The sequence below is a fragment of the Epinephelus lanceolatus genome, chromosome 9, assembly GCF_041903045.1.
Source record: "Epinephelus lanceolatus isolate andai-2023 chromosome 9, ASM4190304v1, whole genome shotgun sequence".
Taxonomy (NCBI): domain Eukaryota; kingdom Metazoa; phylum Chordata; class Actinopteri; order Perciformes; family Serranidae; genus Epinephelus; species Epinephelus lanceolatus.
The window spans coordinates 10,639,639-10,659,314 of NC_135742.1; the positions used below are offsets into that span (position 1 = coordinate 10,639,639).

The 19,676-nt window shown below is 38.7% G+C and overlaps 1 protein-coding gene across 1 annotated transcript; it reads right to left on the reverse strand.

The window, feature by feature from the left end:
• Nucleotides 1-37: 37 nt before the first annotated feature.
• tesca (tescalcin a) lies at nucleotides 38-18,085 on the reverse strand. The gene is made up of 8 exons (XM_033618892.2): nucleotides 17,927-18,085; nucleotides 16,470-16,539; nucleotides 15,864-15,944; nucleotides 13,314-13,453; nucleotides 5,836-5,897; nucleotides 1,121-1,228; nucleotides 976-1,023; nucleotides 38-882 (listed from the first exon to the last, which is right to left on the reverse strand). Exons 1-8 carry the CDS (start codon nucleotides 17,985-17,987, stop codon nucleotides 832-834), a joined length of 621 nt encoding a protein of 206 aa, XP_033474783.1. The 5' UTR covers nucleotides 17,988-18,085; the 3' UTR covers nucleotides 38-831.
• Nucleotides 18,086-19,676: the final 1,591 nt, after the last annotated feature.

Sequence of the window (19,676 nt, forward strand, 5' to 3'; positions counted from 1 at the left end):
ACATTTGTTAGTAGTCTCAGCAAAAAAACTGAACACATTTGTTTTATCAAATGTCTTGAATTTATTTTGTTCATTTATACAATTTAGTACAAAGTCTGTAATAATTCATCTCATGAAAAGTGTTAGGTTTACTCAGTAGAATCCAAAAATAGACTTTCAAGGAAGAACAGCAGTGGTTGGTTATAAAGGGTCCCAGAGGAACAGAAAATTAAACCTGTAACTATTCTGGAGCTTCAGAGGAATGGTATGCGCCCCCAGTTTCAGTCTTTGGATGCTGGCCATAACAGATGACCCATGAATGCCAGAGCAGTCACTGAGCATGGCCGACTTCATCTAACACATGAACCTTTTTGGTACAAAGAATCATTCACATTGCATGCTGGTTACATAAAGATTGGTAGAATAGCAAGAGAGGTAGAGGGTTAGTGTGAAACCTGATAAAATTAGTAGGAGTGTGATAAACAACGAGAAACAAATCTCTTTGAAATATGTGACACTCTACTTGTAGGATCACAATGCTTTAAAACTGAATGAAACACCATTGTGAAACTGACTTCTTTCGGCTTGAAAGTGAACTATGGAAGTAAATGTCTTTTTACTCGGATACTTTAACCATCTTGTCAGTCTTTAATTTGTAAACAAATGTACTTTAAGTATTGTTAGGTTTATAATTCTTTCAATCCATCCAAAAATATATTAGTGCACATCAAGTGTTTGGCTTCACTCCATTTAAGGACCAGAGAGGCTCTGCTAAAAACAGCAGCAACATAAACATTTCTTTACAAAAACAACTTCAAGAGGTTGATTTCCCACAATGCATTGTCATGGTGTCTACAAAAAGCGGATGTGCATCCTGGTCTCCATTTCAAGCCCTTTTAAAATCTGTGGGCAGATAACATATTGCCATAAGCACGTAGAAAAAAATAAGTGTCATATTTTTCATCAGGTGGACCATAAAATTGTAAACATACAAACCTGCTCAAAATGCTCAAACGTAATTCCTTCATAGAAATCATCTGGGGCCTGAAATGATAAAAAAACAAATGAAAGTGTTACTTTGCTGCAGATATCAGACTGTGAGAATTTATTTTAGCAGTTTAGGTCTGGTGAGTTCCATTACCATGTGGGGCACATTTGTGCTCGCCACTTCCAACATGGCAGCATCTGCTATCGCCTTGGCAGCTTCCAGCCCGATGGCTCCACTTTTTGACAGAAGCTCCTCCACCACCTTGGAAGAGAACAACGTTATTAGTCTTTATACCTTTATTGGGGTTTAAACACCATCAGTCTTGGGTTAACACCTCCGAATGACAGCAAGAGGTAAGAAAATCTTCATCTTAATTTGCAACCTGCTCATACAATAGTTCACTGTTGTTTTAACCCACTCAACTGACTTTGATGATTTCATGCCAAAGCTGTGTGTCTTGGGGAAATGAATATCATAGTATAGTATATATATCATCCAATCGTCAAAAATCATAATAAAAGTCATAGTATAGTATGTGGTCCAAAATCATGAAAAACAAACGTCATAGTATAGTATGTCGTCCAAAATCATGAAAAAAAGTCATATTACAGCATGTTGTCCAAAATCATGAAAAAAGTCATATTATAGCATGTCGTCCAAAATCATGAAAAAAAACGTCGTAGTATAGCATGTCGTCCAAAATCATGAAAAAAAGTCATAGTATGTCGTGCAAAATCATGAAAAAAAAACGTCATAGTATAGCATGTCGTCCAAAATCATGAAAAAAAAACGTCATTGTATAGCATGTCGTCCAAAATCATGAAAAAAAAGTCATATTATAGCATGTCGTCCAAAATCATGAAAAAAAACGTTATAGTATAGCATGTTGTCCAAAATCATGAAAAAAGGCATAGTATAGCATGTTGTCCAAAATCATAAAAAAGGTCATAGTTTAGTATGTCGTACAAAATCATGAAAAAACAAACGTCATAGTATAGCATGTTGCCCAAAATCATGAAAAAAACATCATAGTATAGGATGTGGTCCAAAATCATAAAAAAACGTCATAATATAGCATGTGGTCCAACATCATGAAAAAAAGTCATAGTATAGTATGTCGTCCAAAATCCTAAATAAACGTCATAGTATAGTATGTCGTCCAAAATCATGAAAAAAAAGTCATAGTATAGCATGTTGTCCAAAATCATGAAAAAAAAGGTCATATTATAGTATGTCGTGCAAAATCATGAAAAAAAAACGTTATAGTATAGCATGTTGTCCAAAATCATGAAAAAAAAGTCAGTATAGCATGTCGTCCAAAATCATGAAAAAACGTCATAGTATATAGCATGTTGTCTAAAATCATGAAAAAAGTAATAGTATAGTATGTTGTCCAAAATCATGAAAAAAAAGTCATAGTATAGCATGTCATCCAAAATCATGAAAAAAAAGTCATAGTATAGCATGTTGTCCAAAATCATGAAAAAAAAAGTCATAGTAAAGTATGTCGTCCAAAATCATGAAAAAACGTCATAGTATATTGTATGTCGTACAAAATCATGAAAAAAAAAAGTCATAGTATAGTATGTCGTCCAAAATCATGAAAAAACGTCATAGTATATAGTATGTCGTCCAAAATCATGAAAAAACGTCATAGTATATAGTATGTCGTACAAAATCATGAAAAAAAGTCATAGTATAGCATGTTGTCCAAAATCATGAAAAAAAGTCATAGTATAGCATGTCGTACAAAATCATGAAAAAACGTCATAGTATAGTATGTCGTCCAAAATCATGAAAAAAAGTCATAGTATAGCATGTTGTCCAAAATCATGAAAAAAAGTCATAGTATAGTATGTCGTCCAAAATCATGAAAAAATGTCATAGTATATAGCATGTTGTCCAAAATCATGAAAAAACGTCATAGTATATAGTATGTCGTACAAAATCATGAAAAAAACTCATAGTATAGCATGTTGTCCAAAATCATGAAAAAAGTCATAGTATAGCATGTCTCCAAAATCATGGAAAAAAAGTCATAGTATAGTATGTCGTACAAAATCATGAAAAACAAACGTCATAGTATAGTATGTCATTCAAAACCATGAAAAAAGTCATAGTATAGCATGTTGTCCAAAATCATGAAAGAAAGTCATAGTAAAGTATGTCGTACAAAATCATGAAGAAAAAAAAGTCATAGTATAGTATGTCGTATAAAATCATGAAAAAAAGTCATAGTATAGCATGTCGCCCAAAATCATGAAAAAAAAGTCATAGTATAGCATGTTGTCCAAAATCATGAAAAAAAGTCATAGTATAGCATGTCGTCCAAAATCATGAAAAAAAAGTCATAGTATAGCATGTCGTCCAAAATCATGAAAAAAAAGTCATAGTATAGTATGTCGTCCAAAATCATGAAAAAAAGTCATAGTATAGCATGTCGTCCAAAATCATGAAAAAAAAGTCATAGTAAAGTATGTCGTCCAAAATCATGAAAAAAAAAGTCATAGTATAGCATGTCGTCCAAAATCATGAAAAAAAAGTCATAGTATAGCATGTTGTCCAAAATCATGAAAAAAAGTCATAGTATAGCATGTCGTCCAAAATCATGAAAAAAAAGTCATAGTATAGCATGTCGTCCAAAATCATGAAAAAAAAGTCATAGTATAGCATGTCGTCCAAAATCATGAAAAAAAAGTCATAGTATAGTATGTCGTCCAAAATCATGAAAAAAAGTCATAGTATAGCATGTCGTCCAAAATCATGAAAAAAAGTCATAGTAAAGTATGTCGTCCAAAATCATGAAAAAAATAAATCATAGTATAGTATGTCGTACAAAATCATGAAAAAAGTCATAGTATAGCATGTTGTCCAAAATCATGAAAAAAAAAGTCATAGTAAAGTATGTCGTCCAAAATCATGAAAAAACGTCATAGTATATAGTATGTCGTCCAAAATCATGAAAAAAAAAAGTCATAGTATATAGTATGTCGTACAAAATCATGAAAAAAAGTCATAGTATAGCATGTTGTCCAAAATCATGAAAAAAAGTCATAGTATAGCATGTCGTCCAAAATCATGAAAAAATGTCATAGTATATAGCATGTTGTCCAAAATCATGAAAAAACGTCATAGTATATAGTATGTCGTACAAAATCATGAAAAAAACTCATAGTATAGCATGTTGTCCAAAATCATGAAAAAAGTCATAGTATAGCATGTCTCCAAAATCATGGAAAAAAAGTCATAGTATAGTATGTCGTACAAAATCATGAAAAACAAACGTCATAGTATAGTATGTCATTCAAAACCATGAAAAAAGTCATAGTATAGCATGTTGTCCAAAATCATGAAAGAAAGTCATAGTAAAGTATGTCGTACAAAATCATGAAGAAAAAAAAGTCATAGTATAGTATGTCGTACAAAATCATGAAAAAAAGTCATAGTATAGCATGTCGTCCAAAATCATGAAAAAAAAGTCATAGTATAGCATGTTGTCCAAAATCATGAAAAAAAGTCATAGTATAGTATGTCGTCCAAAATCATGAAAAAAAGTCATAGTAAAGTATGTCGTCCAAAATCATGAAAAACAAACATCATAGTATAGTATGTCGTTCAAAACCATGAAAAAAGTCATAGTATAGCATGTCGTCCAAAATCATGAAAAACAAACATCATAGTATAGTATGTCGTTCAAAACCATGAAAAAATTTATAGTATAGTATGTCGTCCAAAATCATGAAAAAAAGTCATAGTATAGTATGTCGTCCAAAATTATGAAAAACAAACATCATAGTATAGTATGTCGTTCAAAACCATGAAAAAATTTATAGTATAGTATGTCATTCAAAATCATGAAAAAAAAGTCATAGTATAGCATGTCATGGTTAATTGTCATAGCAGTATGCCACAAAAATATCTTGGAATAGCAGGCCACACAAAATGTTAAAGTTACAGTCTGTCCTTTTCTGTCAGTGTACGATTGTGTCAACATCAAAGTTAGGTTTCAAGTTAGGTTTCAACAAATTTCCCAACTAGAGTTCTTAATTTCACTGCTACAATGTCTAAAGTCTAATTTAAACACTTTTATATATTTAGATAGCAGCAAAACATAGAGTCTATCAGTTTGTTATTGTATTTGTATTGCTTGTTAACTGTTAGTATAAGAACATTTAAAGCTACTGCATCTCAACAATCCACACACGCAGGTGTTTGTACATTTTTTTGGCTGATTATACCCCATCTCATGTCTGTATGGGTGTGTACAGACTACTTGAGCATTACATAGCTTGTTGCACCTGTTGGGGTGGGATACCTTGAACCTTATAATTCTGAAAACATATGGAGTTTTGTCATGACATGTAATTTTCAGAACAGCTCCAACATACTTCAACCTGAGCAGTATAATCAGTGGGAAAATTTATGGGTGTACAGGTTATTTACAACACATTACTTAATGTACACACATGCTGTTAATGTTTTTTGTTTTTTGTGCATTGAACATGAAGTATGATGTGCAAGGTGAATCTAACTGGCTTAAATCAACAACATGTTTTAGTAAAACTACTTTTTTAAGGGTTAAAATTATCTTTCACAAATGTTTGCTTTAATTTGCTTTGATTTCAAATTTGCTTACATTTCAAACAGGGATTTTCCATTATTACAGAACTGTACCAGTCTTAAATCTATTTTATGACTTTCTTATCCATAATGCACATTTGCATACCCGTTTTATCTTGTGCAGTTTTAAATGATTAAACTGCAAAAAATAATTGAATTCTAAATAATTCATTTTCAGAGTTTAAAATGTTTAAAGGCACACAGCCATGCCAGCCTTTGTCTGAGCCATACTAATTAAGTTATCTTACCTTTCTGTACTCTGCCAGAGTGATTGTGCCGTCATTGTCTGTGTCATGCATGTTGAACAGGACTGGGAAGACAGAACAGAAGAATTTAGAGGTTAGTCTGATTTCTAAGGAACTTTCTGTCATCAAATCAGAGAAGGCAGGATCTTACTATTAGAACAGAGGAAGATGTGCAAAGAGGAATGTTGAAGATGCAGAGATAAGAGAGGGGACTAACTAAGCAGGTCCCCTCCAGGCCATCACTGCTGAATGAAGAGAATTACACTGAGGCAATGACACCCCTGTAAAATGTCAATACTTTCATTCACAGTGACATTTACAAGATTCAGTCCCATGACAATGCTTCATGTTTAACAGGCCTGTGGCACTAACAAGGAACAAAAAACAATCCACTTCCTTTGGCAATGTCTAACAACATTTTGACTGTGCTGCCGATGTTATTTCAGAGCAGTCGATAGAATGTCAGTTTTAATGTCAAATTGGCTCATCTTTTTTTCCATAATGGTCCCGAGGTAGATATTTATCATTGTGACAGTGAGAGCCTTGTTGATTTATGGTCACCCAAACAAACACCCCCCAAAAATCTTATCGAACATGTGGGGAAAACATACAGACAAACTGGTGACAACAGAGAAACACAATTTAGATAAATGGTTTCTGCAAATACTGTAGGAGACACACATGGTTCGTAGTGTCATCTGATTATTATCTCCTTTATCAAAACCCTTGTGCTTTGGGGTTTTGTGCCACAGTGTTTTTTTTTTTCCCCAGAAAAATAAAGAGTGTCTTTGTTCAGGCAGCGAGACCACCTTGCTTCACACCAGGGGAAATAAACTTTTATGAAATGCTTTTAAAAATTCACACAATTACAAAAAAATGATAGCAACCCAACTCATTCCCTCACACTCTGGAGAGCACACTGCTTTGTGTTATTATCTTAAATCACAACTTAATTTATTCTACCAGGTAGTTGTAAGAGTTCAGCCAAAATTAGTCTACTTTCTTTTTTCCCCCTGACACTAACTGCCTTGAGCAGAACAAAACAACACAGACTGAGTAGAAAACAAGGAAACACTACAGTAAACACATTTGGCACAATGGTGGAAGAGACTGTCAATACAACTATGTAAAAGTAGAAGTCCTGCATTCAAGATTTTACTTTAGGAACTTCACTTGGTTAGGCATCAAACAGATATTTAAATCAATCCACCTGAGACGTTTGAGGGGAAATGTCTCTTTGGAGGAAGTGCTGACAGCTAGGATTGAAACATGATGCTACTTTTTCACGAGGGGTCAAGCCAAAACGGTTGGAAACAACTAGGTTATCTTTAACAATGCTTTTGATGTGTTTATCATAAGTTGTGTAAAAGTTTAATAAAACGTAACAACAGCTAACAAATGAATGAAGTAGTGTAAAAAGTACAATATCATCTTGTGTTACAGATCGTCCATTGTCATCGCTTATTTTAACCAGCAGTGACCACTAATGTCCATGATTTACCCCTGACAGTGTGTGATACTGAATACTGTGTATTATGTATTGTAATGTCTGTTTTGTTTTACTCGTGATGACTACTGTCTGTATCTCTAATTGTAATCCTTGGGAACATTAAAGTTTACCTTACCTTACCTTTCCTTTCCTTTCCTTACCTTAGGTTCGATTTGTTTGTTGGCAAGATTACAAAAAAACTACTGGCCCCATTTTCATGAAACTTAGTGGAAGGCTGTAACATGGGCCAAGGACGAACCCATCACATTTGGGGGCAGATCTAAATAACAGGGGCAGATAGACAAACAATTTTTCATTTTTGTCAACAGTGCAAGATTGAGCATTTGGCCTTAGCGGAGGTCTTCACTCTCTGAGTGCCTTTCCAGTAACCTTTGAGTTGTCATGGAGAAGAAGTATGGATTAGCATGAAATGGAAATATTCATGTAAAGCACAAGTTCCTCAAACTTGTACTTATATAAAGCATATCAAGCCCCGTTTCCAGCAAATACTTTTAGTATGGTACCTTTGGAACCAACAGTGACCCTTCAGACATGAGCCCCTTTTACACTGCCAAATTTTCCACGAATGTTGGGCTGTTTTGCGGGCAAGCTGCGAGCATTTAGACACACAGAGCCGGATTGGTGAGTTGAGCCGAGGTGCCCAATTTCCGCCTTGTAGGGTAGTCCTATTGGCGGAACCCTTTCAGTTTAAACAGACTGAGGTGGCCTTCTGCAACGGGAGGGGCTGTTGATGACTTGTGGGAGGAGCTGTTGATGACAGCACACGTGCGAGCCACTGGCGGTGGATAAACAGGAAACAGCTACTAGCAGGAATTAGCGAGCAGCTCGTAGCAAGCGGGAAACGCAAACCTGACAGACACTGTAAAGATGAGCAACTGTGGTGACAAGGAATTGCGTGCCCTCCTTGTCCTCGCAAACGAAGAGGCCATTAACCATCAGATGACGGGGACGGTGAAGCACGGGCCAACTTACGAGAGAATCGCCGAAGGACTGACCAGCCGCGGCTTCCCTCCCACGTCACTGTTTATGTCACATGCTGAGCTACACGTTTTGTTACTTGCTCACGCCCCCCATTGCCCCGAAAAAGGCGCATTCTGTATAAAAAAAAGTAGGTAGGCGGCATTTTGCCGCACTCCCCAATTTTGTGTTTATACTGCCAATGCTGAAAAAAGACTGATTGGGCTTTCCTGCAAATTTGCATAATTCCTATTTAAAAAGGGCTATGGTAACTAGACCCTAGACCCTTGCTGATAAACACAGACCCCTGCAACTTCAATTCATCAAGAATTTTCTGTTTTTTGGATTCTTCATTCACCGAAAACATGTGAGAATAACTCAGGGTGCTTTCAGACCTAGAGTTGTCTTGCTCTGGTCCAAATCAGGGACTGATTTTGTTACAAAGTTGTATAATTGCCTAGAGCTGGTTCGTGTTCTCACGGCAGCATTTACAAGAGGACCAGATCAAATGCCTCGTGTGAGAAAGCTGCTCTTGATTGGTCAGAATTTCCATGCAGGAAAAATCCAGGAAGTAAAGCAAACGTTGAAGAAGAGTACACTTGCAAGATAAATGTGACACTTTCTAATGTCACAATGGAGGGACAACTACGCAGGTTGATTTTAGCGCTGCTCATCATGGACTATATTGCTGTCATTGTTCATTTTAGTCAAACCATACAGTTTGAAAACGAGGCGCGGCTCCAACTAGAAAACAATGTTTTGATGCAGTGGATGCGCTGAATGCACATAGGTAGTCAGAACATGTTCTCATGACAAACAAACCGCACCAGAGTTCATTTGTAACTGGACTGAGACCTCGTCTTCAAGAAGGTCTCAGTCCGATGATTTGTTGCGCACACAAGTACGATTGCTCACACCTGCCCGAACGAACCGCACTTATGGGGCAATCAAACTTGAGTTTGACTGAACGGAACCAAACAGGGCAGGTGTGAAAGCACTCTTAGTTTACTTCATGAAAGCAACGTGACATAGAGTGAATAATTGATATGCAAATGGTCATTTGGGGGGGTGCACAATTCCTATTTAAAAAGGGCTATGGTAACTAGACCCTAGTGTTTCCACCACAAACAATTCCTCCTTTATCGGTCTGCACCATATTTATCGTCCACTGAACTAGATTGTATGCCGACATTTTCTGAAGAAAATAAAACAGGCTGCAGTGAGAGTCTCTCTCCATGGGATATTCAAAAATAGCAGGTTTGTGCATTTCTTCCTTCTAAGGCAAGTGCAGTCAGCCAGAGCCCACAGGAACAACGCTCTGCAACGCTTTCTTTTTTTTCTCTGAGTAAGGACTGGGATATACAATTCACATAATCTGATCGAAATTAACACATATTCTTAAGCGCTTGAAGATCCATTACTAAAAGTGTATGTCATCCAAGAGAGACAATAGAAACTAAAGTCATGGTCAAAGTTGTCACATTGAAATATAAGGTGATCTGATGGATTCATTTCGTCAACTCATACATTGAGTAAGCGTTCACCTTAAAAGTTGTCAGCAATCAGTCCAGTATATTGAGTTATTTTTTCTCCGACTACAGCTGCTCCAAGAGGCAGAAGAACATCCTTTCGTTTAATAGGAACTCTCCATGGTTTGAACAGTGGTTACATGAGCCTCAAAACGAGCCACAACTCAGCCCTGAGCAGAGTGACCGTCCTCTATTGACCAATCAACGGACTGCAGTGTTCACAGCTCCACCTTTTAGTACCAGATCTGTGTGCTAGGTACCCCAACAGAGGGGGGACCAAAAATGGGGACAGTTAGGAACGGTTCCATTGGTACCATCCACAACTTTTCACAGTGGACACAGAAAAAAAAGTGTACTGAACTGAACTGTACCGTACCATACTGCTCGGTGGAAACAGGGCTTTAGTGAATGTTTTACTTACAACTTACATTACATTTTTTTAAAGACCCTTCAATCAAATGATAACAAAATTAAAAAATGTGGCCAAGAGGTTTGAATTTCTTACAATAGAGTACAAGAAGCCTCTAAAACATTAATAGTAAATGGCAGTTTTTGGTGACAGCCCATTAGAACCACACAGTTAAGGCTTCTTCTTTTGTTGTTCACAAATATTTTGACATAAAACAATGTGACACAAACAAAAAGATAAATAGAGCAAGAGAGAATTCCTCCCTTAGACGACTGGAATCCAATGCTGCTAAAGATATTTTCCACTTCGAGGGAGGCCATAGCTACAATTAGAGACACACCTCAGTTTTCACAAATTAGTCAGCTGAGTAGCTATTACACACAGCCGGATTTACCTGCTTGGGCGCCCCAGGGCAGAATTTGGCACTAATCCTCCTAATCTTTCCCTCCTGCCACCTGTACTTAGCACTGTCCACTCTGCACATTTTATTGTGTCCTCCATGTACTCACCAAGAACAGCACAGCACTCTATCACATGGGTTAGGTGAAGCGATGCCAAGTGCATAAACAAGGAGCAACAAACAAAATAATTCTAACTTGTTTGAATAGCATCTAAAGCTTGTAATAGCCCAGGAGGCAGCTGAGGACATACCCAAATGTTATCTTACAGAACACCACAGACGATGGCCTCATTCTATGTCAGCACATTTGCTTTAATTTGAGTAAACAAATTTGTTCAGGAATGTGTATAATATCAGTTGAGTATCTACTGAATGGAGCCAAAATGAGCCCTTAGGCTACAGAGATTTGCATGTAATAAGGCCTCCTGAAGATACCATAATGTAGGAAGGAAATGAATACTTTGTCCCCCAAATGATCGTTTATATATATTAATCACCCTGTGTTCAGGCTGAATTCATGAACAACACTTTTCTGTGATGCCTCCAGTGAGCGAATAATCCAAAAATGGGGAAAATCCTTGATGAACTGAAGTCATAGGCGACCACGTTTAACAACAGCAAAATTATATCAAAACATCTGTTTATAAACTCTCACACAACTAATGCAGTATAATCCAAGTCTCATTTATCCAATCATGTGTTCAGTACTTCCCAAACATACAGCCCCTTCTGAACGGGAACTAGACTTAAAGTGAAACTTATCTAAGCCAGACACTACTGACAAAAACTTTTTACCTTGCTGAACTTGGAAATTGCTGGGCTACCACTGACTCGATCGGTAGTCTATAGTTGTTATTGTTTATCTTTGGTGAATGTGAACTAACCCTTTAAAACACCAAAGTCAGCTCCCATGTTCACCAAGCTAAAAATACTGTTTTTGTCAGTGCAGTCTGGCATGAATGAAGAGAGCACAGATAAATTTTGATTTCCATTACCTTATGAAAAGGACTTGAATTACGCAGCAAAAATTGTGTGAGTTTGCAAATGGATGTTTTGATCAAGTTTTGCTGTTTGCTGATAAACACAGACCCCTGCAACTTCAATTCATCAAGAATTTTCTGTTTTTTGGATTCTTCGTTCACCGAAAACATGTGAGAATAACTCAGGGTGCTTTCAGACCTAGAGTTGTCTTGCTCTGGTCCAAATCAGGGACTGATTTTGTTACAAAGTTGTATAATTGCCTAGAGCTGGTTCGTGTTCTCACGGCAGCATTTACAAGCGGACCAGATCAAATGCCTCGTGTGAGAAAGCTGCTCTTGATTGGTCAGAATTTCCATGCAGGAAAAATCCAGGAAGTAAAGCAAACGTTGAAGAAGAGTACACTTGCAAGATAAATGTGACACTTTCTAATGTCACAATGGAGGGACAACTACGCAGGTTGATTTTAGCGCTGCTCATCGTGGACTATATTGCTGTCATTGTTCATTTTAGTCAAACCATACAGTTTGAAAACGAGGCGCGGCTCCAACTAGAAAACAATGTTTTGATGCAGTGGATGCGCCGAATGCACATAGGTAGTCAGAACATGTTCTCATGACAAACAAACCGCACCAGAGTTCATTTGTAACTGGACTGAGACCTCGTCTTCAAGAAGGTCTCAGTCCGATGATTTGTTGCGCACACAAGTACGATTGCTCACACCTGCCCGAACGAACCGCACTTATGGGGCAATCAAACTTGAGTTTGACTGAACGGAACCAAACAGGGCAGGTGTGAAAGCACTCTTAGTTTACTTCATGAAAGCAACGTGACATAGAGTGAATAATTGATATGCAAATGGTCATTTGGGGGGGTGAAGTATTCCTTCAAGTCCCCTATCATTTTAATAACTGATCAATGTATTATGACATTGTTCCTGAATGGTTTATATTCACAAAAATATACACTGAGCCTCTGTAGGGCACCAGGCTCTGGACAGTCGCTGCTGTAATCAGCCCAGTTGTTACTCCAGTCTTGCTAACAGGTGATTCCCATCTGCCAATTTCAACACTCTTTCCCTGGAGCTTGTAAAAGTAATTCTGGGAAAATGTAGGAAGTCACAAATCCCTGAAGGTAGTTTCAGGGGAGGAACAAGCAGGGTTGAGGGCACGCAATCCCCTGTCTGGTTCTTGGTTCAGGGAAGGAACCCAAAATGTAAATTGCTTCATCCTGAAATGCCTCCTGGAATAGATTTACATAACAAACTGATTAGAGTCTAATGGTATAATGATATCTGAGGCTGACTTTGGGTCCCAGGTCAGTGACTACAAATGATCCTATTCCACTTCTGACAGTTGGGGCTGTAAAGCTGTTGTTCTGACCCTGCTCCAAGCCAAATCATGAATGCCTACAAGCCTCTTCAATGTGATAGCCGACAAGCAGTGAGAGATCCAGCGCTCGCTCACACATGCAGCAATGCATCACCACACTCTTGTCAGTGTCAATGGTGACTGAAACAAGATCCCCACATCACAGATTTGTTATGAACACTGGCTGGTGCACTATTTTCCTGGCAATTGAGACACATGCAAAAGGGAGACATGGGTCCAAGACTAACAGCTGAGAATCTTAACCATGAAGAATACCTGGTTCTCTTGTATATAATAGTGTTTTTAAACATGAAGTGCAGTATCTTACAGCGAAGCTTCTCTTTTCTCATAGCTTCCTTCTCCTCCACCGTTGTCTTCAAGGTAGGAGGGCGGAAGTGGGACATGACCATAAGAAACTGCTCGAAACCAATCTCCTCAGCGTCGCCCACCTCATCCTGATGGTGGTTCCTAAGTCAAGAAGTAAAGAAATTTAAGTTTAGACATCATGAATTAAAATGAAACCATGTGGCTACTCCAACACCTATATTTCATCATGTTGCTAAGTTGTTAACAGACGTCTATGCAGATTGCAGGTATTCTGTTGTGCAGGATTTTCTGTCTTGCCTGTTGCCCAATCTCCTGGGAATATGTTTTGTTCTGTATTAAACACATGACCTGTGTGACTCACAGCTTGTTTTGCTGGACAGTCCGTATAGTGGTTTGCCCTGTTAAGCTAGGCTCTCCCAAACATGAGGAAGTGCTGGTTTTTAAAACAACTGTCTCTTTACGGCCACAAAACCCTCAGCTAGATGTTGTTAATGGATGGATGACATACTTTGTTTTCACAAACTGCTCCACGCTTCTCTTGGATGAGGACTGAAACCCATATTAACAGCCGTGTGAATGAAATAAAGGTATTTTCTACTGCTCGTGTTTATGTGGCACTGTTTTTACTTAACTAAACAAAAAGACATAAAGCGCTAAACACTCAGGAGTTAGATTAAACCATGCTAAACATTCCTAAGGTTAATGCACCTTAAAAAAAAACTCAGAGTTCAAAACTTTCCATCCATCAGTTAGCTCATTAATTAGCCTGAACTGCACCATACTTAAAACTAATGCTAATCAGACTCTTGGAGTAAGAGTGACCCTCCACCATGGATGTATGATTAGATCTGGATACTGGACCCCAAGATGGCGCCTATTTAGTCAATGAGAATTGCTCGCCTGGTGCATACGCCCACAAAGTTTCTACCTTACTGGATTCACTTCCAGGATATGTGGCCCGTTGAATACAGTGCTGCAGGGATGATGTTGTTTTGCAGGCAGATGCAAAGGTTTATGTCACCCTGGTTCCCTCATCAGTAGCTCATGTTATGCATCAGCTAACAGGGATCCTAATAAAATCATAAATCGTAAATCATAAAACGCCCATGGGATGTTTTACATAGTCAGGTTTGCCACCACAGCAAGACTGTAAAGCCATGTTTGGTGTGATGACGTTCTGCAGTCTTAGCATTTCCTCCACAAACAGCACTGTTTCATGTGGGTTGTTGTCACTCGCTGCTCCATCCAGCACTCACTGTATTTCCTGGCCCTTCACCAGTGACACATTAAAGTCAGCATCTTGTATCATCTACAGAACGAGGCTGCATGCCAACATTTTCAGAACAAAATAAAACAGGCTGCAGTGAGAGTCTCTCTCCATGGGATATTTAAAAATAGCAGCTTTGTGAATTTAGTCCTTCTCAGGCAAGCTCAGGGGTTTAGTGTTGCTGAAGCCCACAAGAACAACACTCCGCCATGCTTTTTTTTCTCAGAGTGAGGATTAGAATATAAGCCGTTCACATAATCTGGTAGAAATTAATATAAATGCTTGAAGGAACGCACTCATTACTAAAAGTGTTTGTCATATAAAAACTAAAGTGATGGTCAAAGTTGTCACAGTGAAATTTAAGGAGTGCTGATGCATTCACGTCGTCAACTCATGCATTGAGCAACATTACAAGTTAACGTTCCACCTTAAAAGTTGCCGGCAGTCGGCCCTGTGAATTAAGTTTATTTCTCACAGACTCCAGCTGCTGCAAGAGGCAGCAAAACATGCCTCATTTTATAGTTATAGTCTACTAATAACCAATGATCCTCAGACAGACTGCAGTGTTCACAGCTCCACCTTCTAGTACCAGATCTGTGTGCTAGGTACCCCAACAGAGGGGGGACCAAAAATGGGGACGGTACGGAATGGATCCATTGGTACTATCCACAACTTTTCACAGTGGAAAAAGCATACCGAATTGAACCGTACCGTACTGCTCGGTGGAAACGGCTGTTGCAAACAAGTGGCTAAATAAGACAACAGAACGCCATCATACTGCACAGCCTCACTGTGGTGGCGATTGTGGTGTAGTTCGTTTACAACCTTAAGTTAGCTTTTAACTTCTGCTGACTGCATTTATGATTAAAAATCATAAAAGATGTGTTCATTTCTGGAGATTATCTTGCTGAACAAAACGTGCAGGTATCATAAACTTTGGTTTGCCACAGAGCTTATTTTCTGTAAAAAGCCAATGGAAAAATCCCATTGGCTTCTTCATAAGGAAACCAAGGGGCTGCTAACTTCCTTGTTGGCCTACAGAAAAATGTCATCCCTGCAGCACTCTATATTTACCATACAAAAAGGTTGGGAAATGTCATTGCTTAGATTATCTGACCTTTCATAATTCTGATTGTCAGAAGACTTTCACTTTTCACAGATCATATAATAGTGGTTTGGTTTTGACAGTGTTTCAAATATATTAATATGCCAGTGCCAAGAACATATCAGCTGAAATGGCTGTCAGCCATAGGGTGGGGAGTGTGGTGCAATTTGACTGCTCACCTTTTGTCAAAGAACGCATCAATAATTTGCTTCCTGATTGGATTATTGGCGAGGGCTGGTATGCTCTCCAACTTTTCTTTACTGCAGTGCGACAAGAGAAGATTCATTATCATAAAACAGATACAACAGAACCAGCATGCTCGATCAACTGACATTTATTTCTGGGAAGTTACAAACAGTAACTCTGTCTAAAGGTAAAGTGTAAATAAACACCTGCTATGTACGACATGTGTTCCCTGTTTCTTTTTAAAGGGAAGAATCTTGTGATCTGTCACCACCAGCGTGCCACCTTGGCAGTTTTATGTGTGTGTTTACATGAATGAGTGTGTGTGCACAGCATGTGGCAGCTCTGTGTGCCTGATGCATCGACATATTGGATTTGCATAATGTGTCTGCGTTTGCATTAGTTCACCCTGCTTGTGTCACCATATGTTAGTGGTTTGCCAGTGATGCCAGAAATTCCCACAATCCACCACTCTGGGCCCCCATGCAGTCGTATTTCATGTTTAAAAGCGACGGCGAGGGCTGAATGGTTTCCATTAAAACCATATGCAGCTGACTAGCAGAGCTTTGCCTCATGTGCAGGTTTTCTTTAAAACATTTTACCTTATTGTCTCTTCATTTCCACTCAGCTGCTGGAACCTTTTGTTAAGGTTTTTAATCTGCTCCAGTGAAACTGAAAAGAGGCAAACAACAGCAACTTATGTCAACCAGTAATTACTCCACACCCATCAGCAAGCCTCCTGCATGCCTTTAAAAGATAAGATCACTCATTTTCTTCATGTGCCTTAATGGTAATACACTGAAATATGATTAAACAGCGAGACTTATTTTCACTAACTCATGTGCAAGTCCACTATCAGTTTAATGGCAAAGCAAACAAACCCCGTTCTACTGAGATTGTCTTTTTATGCCATTTCAAATTGTTCCCTGAATCATTAACTCACTGTGTGGACTTATGAACGCACACTGAAAGGTTTACACATCACAATCAGTCACCACCTGCTCCCGTATCAACACAGGTATGGCATTTTCAATTGTTTCGGTAAACACTTTGCCCCTTTTTCCCCTTCCCAGAGGCTAAAGTGGATGTTTGCAGCAGCAACTGGGGCTGCTGAGAGTAGGGTGAAAAACATACAGAGACAGACCAGCAACATGTAGAAACAAGTTTGTTGAGCAATGAGTCTATTACAAGCACATGATCAATGACAGATGCAGATGCAACAGACAACTAACTACAAAAACTGGTCCGAAAACAACAACAGAATCTGTGGTCTTTGCACTACCAACAAGTACAGGCCTGTTAGTACAATCAAACATTTCATCAGTTATACAAATCCATAGAAGTCCCCACTGAGCCTGCAGACAGAGGTGGTCAAAGCCCCACCTTGAGGAAATGAAGGCAATAAAAAAAGTTCAAAGTCTCACCCATACTGTATCAGTAAAGCTGGACTCAAGTCTCTGATGAAATCATTATCCCTGTCACTCAAACTCTGCATGCCACTGCATGCAAAGGTTTCACATCAGGATCCTGTCCTTACTAAAAATAGATCCGACACACTTCTGCTGTTTTTGTTTCATTTCTTTATTGAGCTTTCCCTATGCACGTATGGCAGGAAGACAGATGGTGTTTATGACAACAAAAAGGTGTGTTCAAGTCATGTTTATAGCAGCTGAACCGACCCACATATCTTCATGCAAAGTAGATTAGTTTTAAGGCAAAATAATACAGATAAAACGCTTAACAGTTGTGTGGTTCATTAAAAATGTGGTCGTTTAATTGTTTTTTTAATAATAAATTAACTACAGATTGTTGCATTTAAAGTGAAATCACTGCATGTTTTGCTTAAAGAGAGGCGTCTCACATGGATTAATACTCTAGTGCGATGCTCACGTTTCACTTTGTATTGTTAACTATGTCTTACACAAATTTGTCGCCGCCACCACACGTTTGTTAATCTGAACCATGTTACACCAACAGCGCCGCACACCCACACACAGCAGTTACTTTAATTATACTGGACAGAAAGTATGGAGTAACTTGTGGATTTGTCTCTACTTACATCCCGTCTTATCCACCAGGTACTGGTGCTTGTGCTCGGAGCGCGTCTGCGAAGCCCCCATCGCTGCTGTTCCTCCGGTGCGTCAGGGCGCATAGTCTGATCCGACTGGCTCAACTTTGCTTTAACGCGCTCCTGTCAGCGGGGCAGAGCAACTGTAGTCTGCTGGAGGCGTCCTGGAAACATCTGGCGTCCTCAAGGTCCTAAATCCAGACAGTCTATAGATACATGACCTGCTGACTTCTGTTTCACTTAAGTTTTTTAACAGTAAATCCAAATCGTGATGACTAGGCTATTGTGTCACGTTAGTAAAGATGCAGTATGCGATTTTGGGGAAATATTAGGTCTGAGTGATACGGACAAAAGTTCATATCTCTGATTTTACAGGCTGACTGGCAACGCATGGTATATATCTCGGTATTATCTATGAAATTATCTACATCTTTTCAGCTGCAAGCCAAAGCCACATTTAAGATGTCACATGCACGTTTATAAAAACAGATTGTGATCAAAATAAAATGCAAAGGCAGATTTTTTTTCCCCTGTGTGAAAATATGCAGCTGCACAACATATAAATGAAAAATTATTTAAAATAAATAGCAGGGCTGTACGTTAAGTTTTTTCACATAGCACTGGAGATACAGAGGTTTAAAGGTTTGTAGCACAGGGCACAAAATTATGAGTATAAAATTATCAAGTAGGTTTGAAACAATCAACTTTTAAACTCCCCCCACAAAGATTTTTGTTATCCACGGCCTTTCAAATGAATCCAGTGCTGAAAACGATTTAAATATTTGTATTTATTTAGGCTATTAATCATATTTGTGCCGGGTTCAAGGGAGGGAAGGAGCAAGACACCTTGGCTGTGTTATATATGTCTCCTATATAAAACGTCTGTGTTGTCGCTGCATTTTTTAAACACATCTGTCGCCTGCATCCAGGCGCTGTCTCAGTGTCACACATTAGACTTCAACTCCCAAGATAAACGGCAACACACTATGATCCTCCTCACACACAAACTGGCAGCTCAGCGTTGGATTGTGCGTGTGCTACTGCCGTAATTTCATTCACCTCACAGACTGATTTAGCGTAGCACGTGCAACATATAGACCGATGTCTCACTGTAGACTAATCAACAGACAGATTAAACAGAGGAGCAGCTCTGAGTCTCTCTTAGAGTGCATTCACACCAGGATAGTCCAGGGGACTCGGCTTGATTGGGTGGGGAATGCTGAAAAATTTCACACCTTCATTTGGTTCACTTTCACACTGCACTTTTTAAAGTGGACCAAACCGAGAAGAAAAAAAAGCATGAGGAATAAGAAAACCCAGCTCATCGAATGGCCAGGACCAAGAATGGAAATCCATCCCCTTCAGCCAGCTTCAGCCAAAAAAACCACCAAACACCAAAATGCACTGCACTCTACATCACTTCCACTCTTTGGTTGGCTGGAAAGTCCGTTTGCATATCCCACTGTAAGCCAACCGCACCAGGGTTCACTTGTAAGTGAACTGGGAGTTAACCCCCAGTTTTCAAGAGGAGCAGGGGTCGCTTGTTTGGTCCGCACCAGAGTTGGAATGAGTGTTCACACTACTCCAAGCAAACCAAACTATCCGTGGAAGTGGACCAGGGTTCGTTTAAAGCGGATGTGTTATGTAACGCTACTTTACCCTATATCGATATATACGGTGGTTTATATCTTGCTTGAAAATATATCGTACACAGTCATATCACCCAGCTCTAGGAAAGATA

Bases quoted from the DNA above. Each gene is read 5' to 3' on its own strand.
- tesca (XM_033618892.2), bottom strand. From the start codon at position 17,987: ATGGGGGCTTCGCAGACGCGCTCCGAGCACAAGCACCAGTACCTGGTG. The intron at 15,945-16,469 runs GTAAAATGTTTT...GTCGCACTGCAG, and splicing joins GGAAATGAAGAGACAATAAG to TAAAGAAAAGTTGGAGAGCA. The intron at 1,024-1,120 runs GTAATGGAACTC...TTATCATTTCAG, and splicing joins GCACAAATGTGCCCCACATG to GCCCCAGATGATTTCTATGA.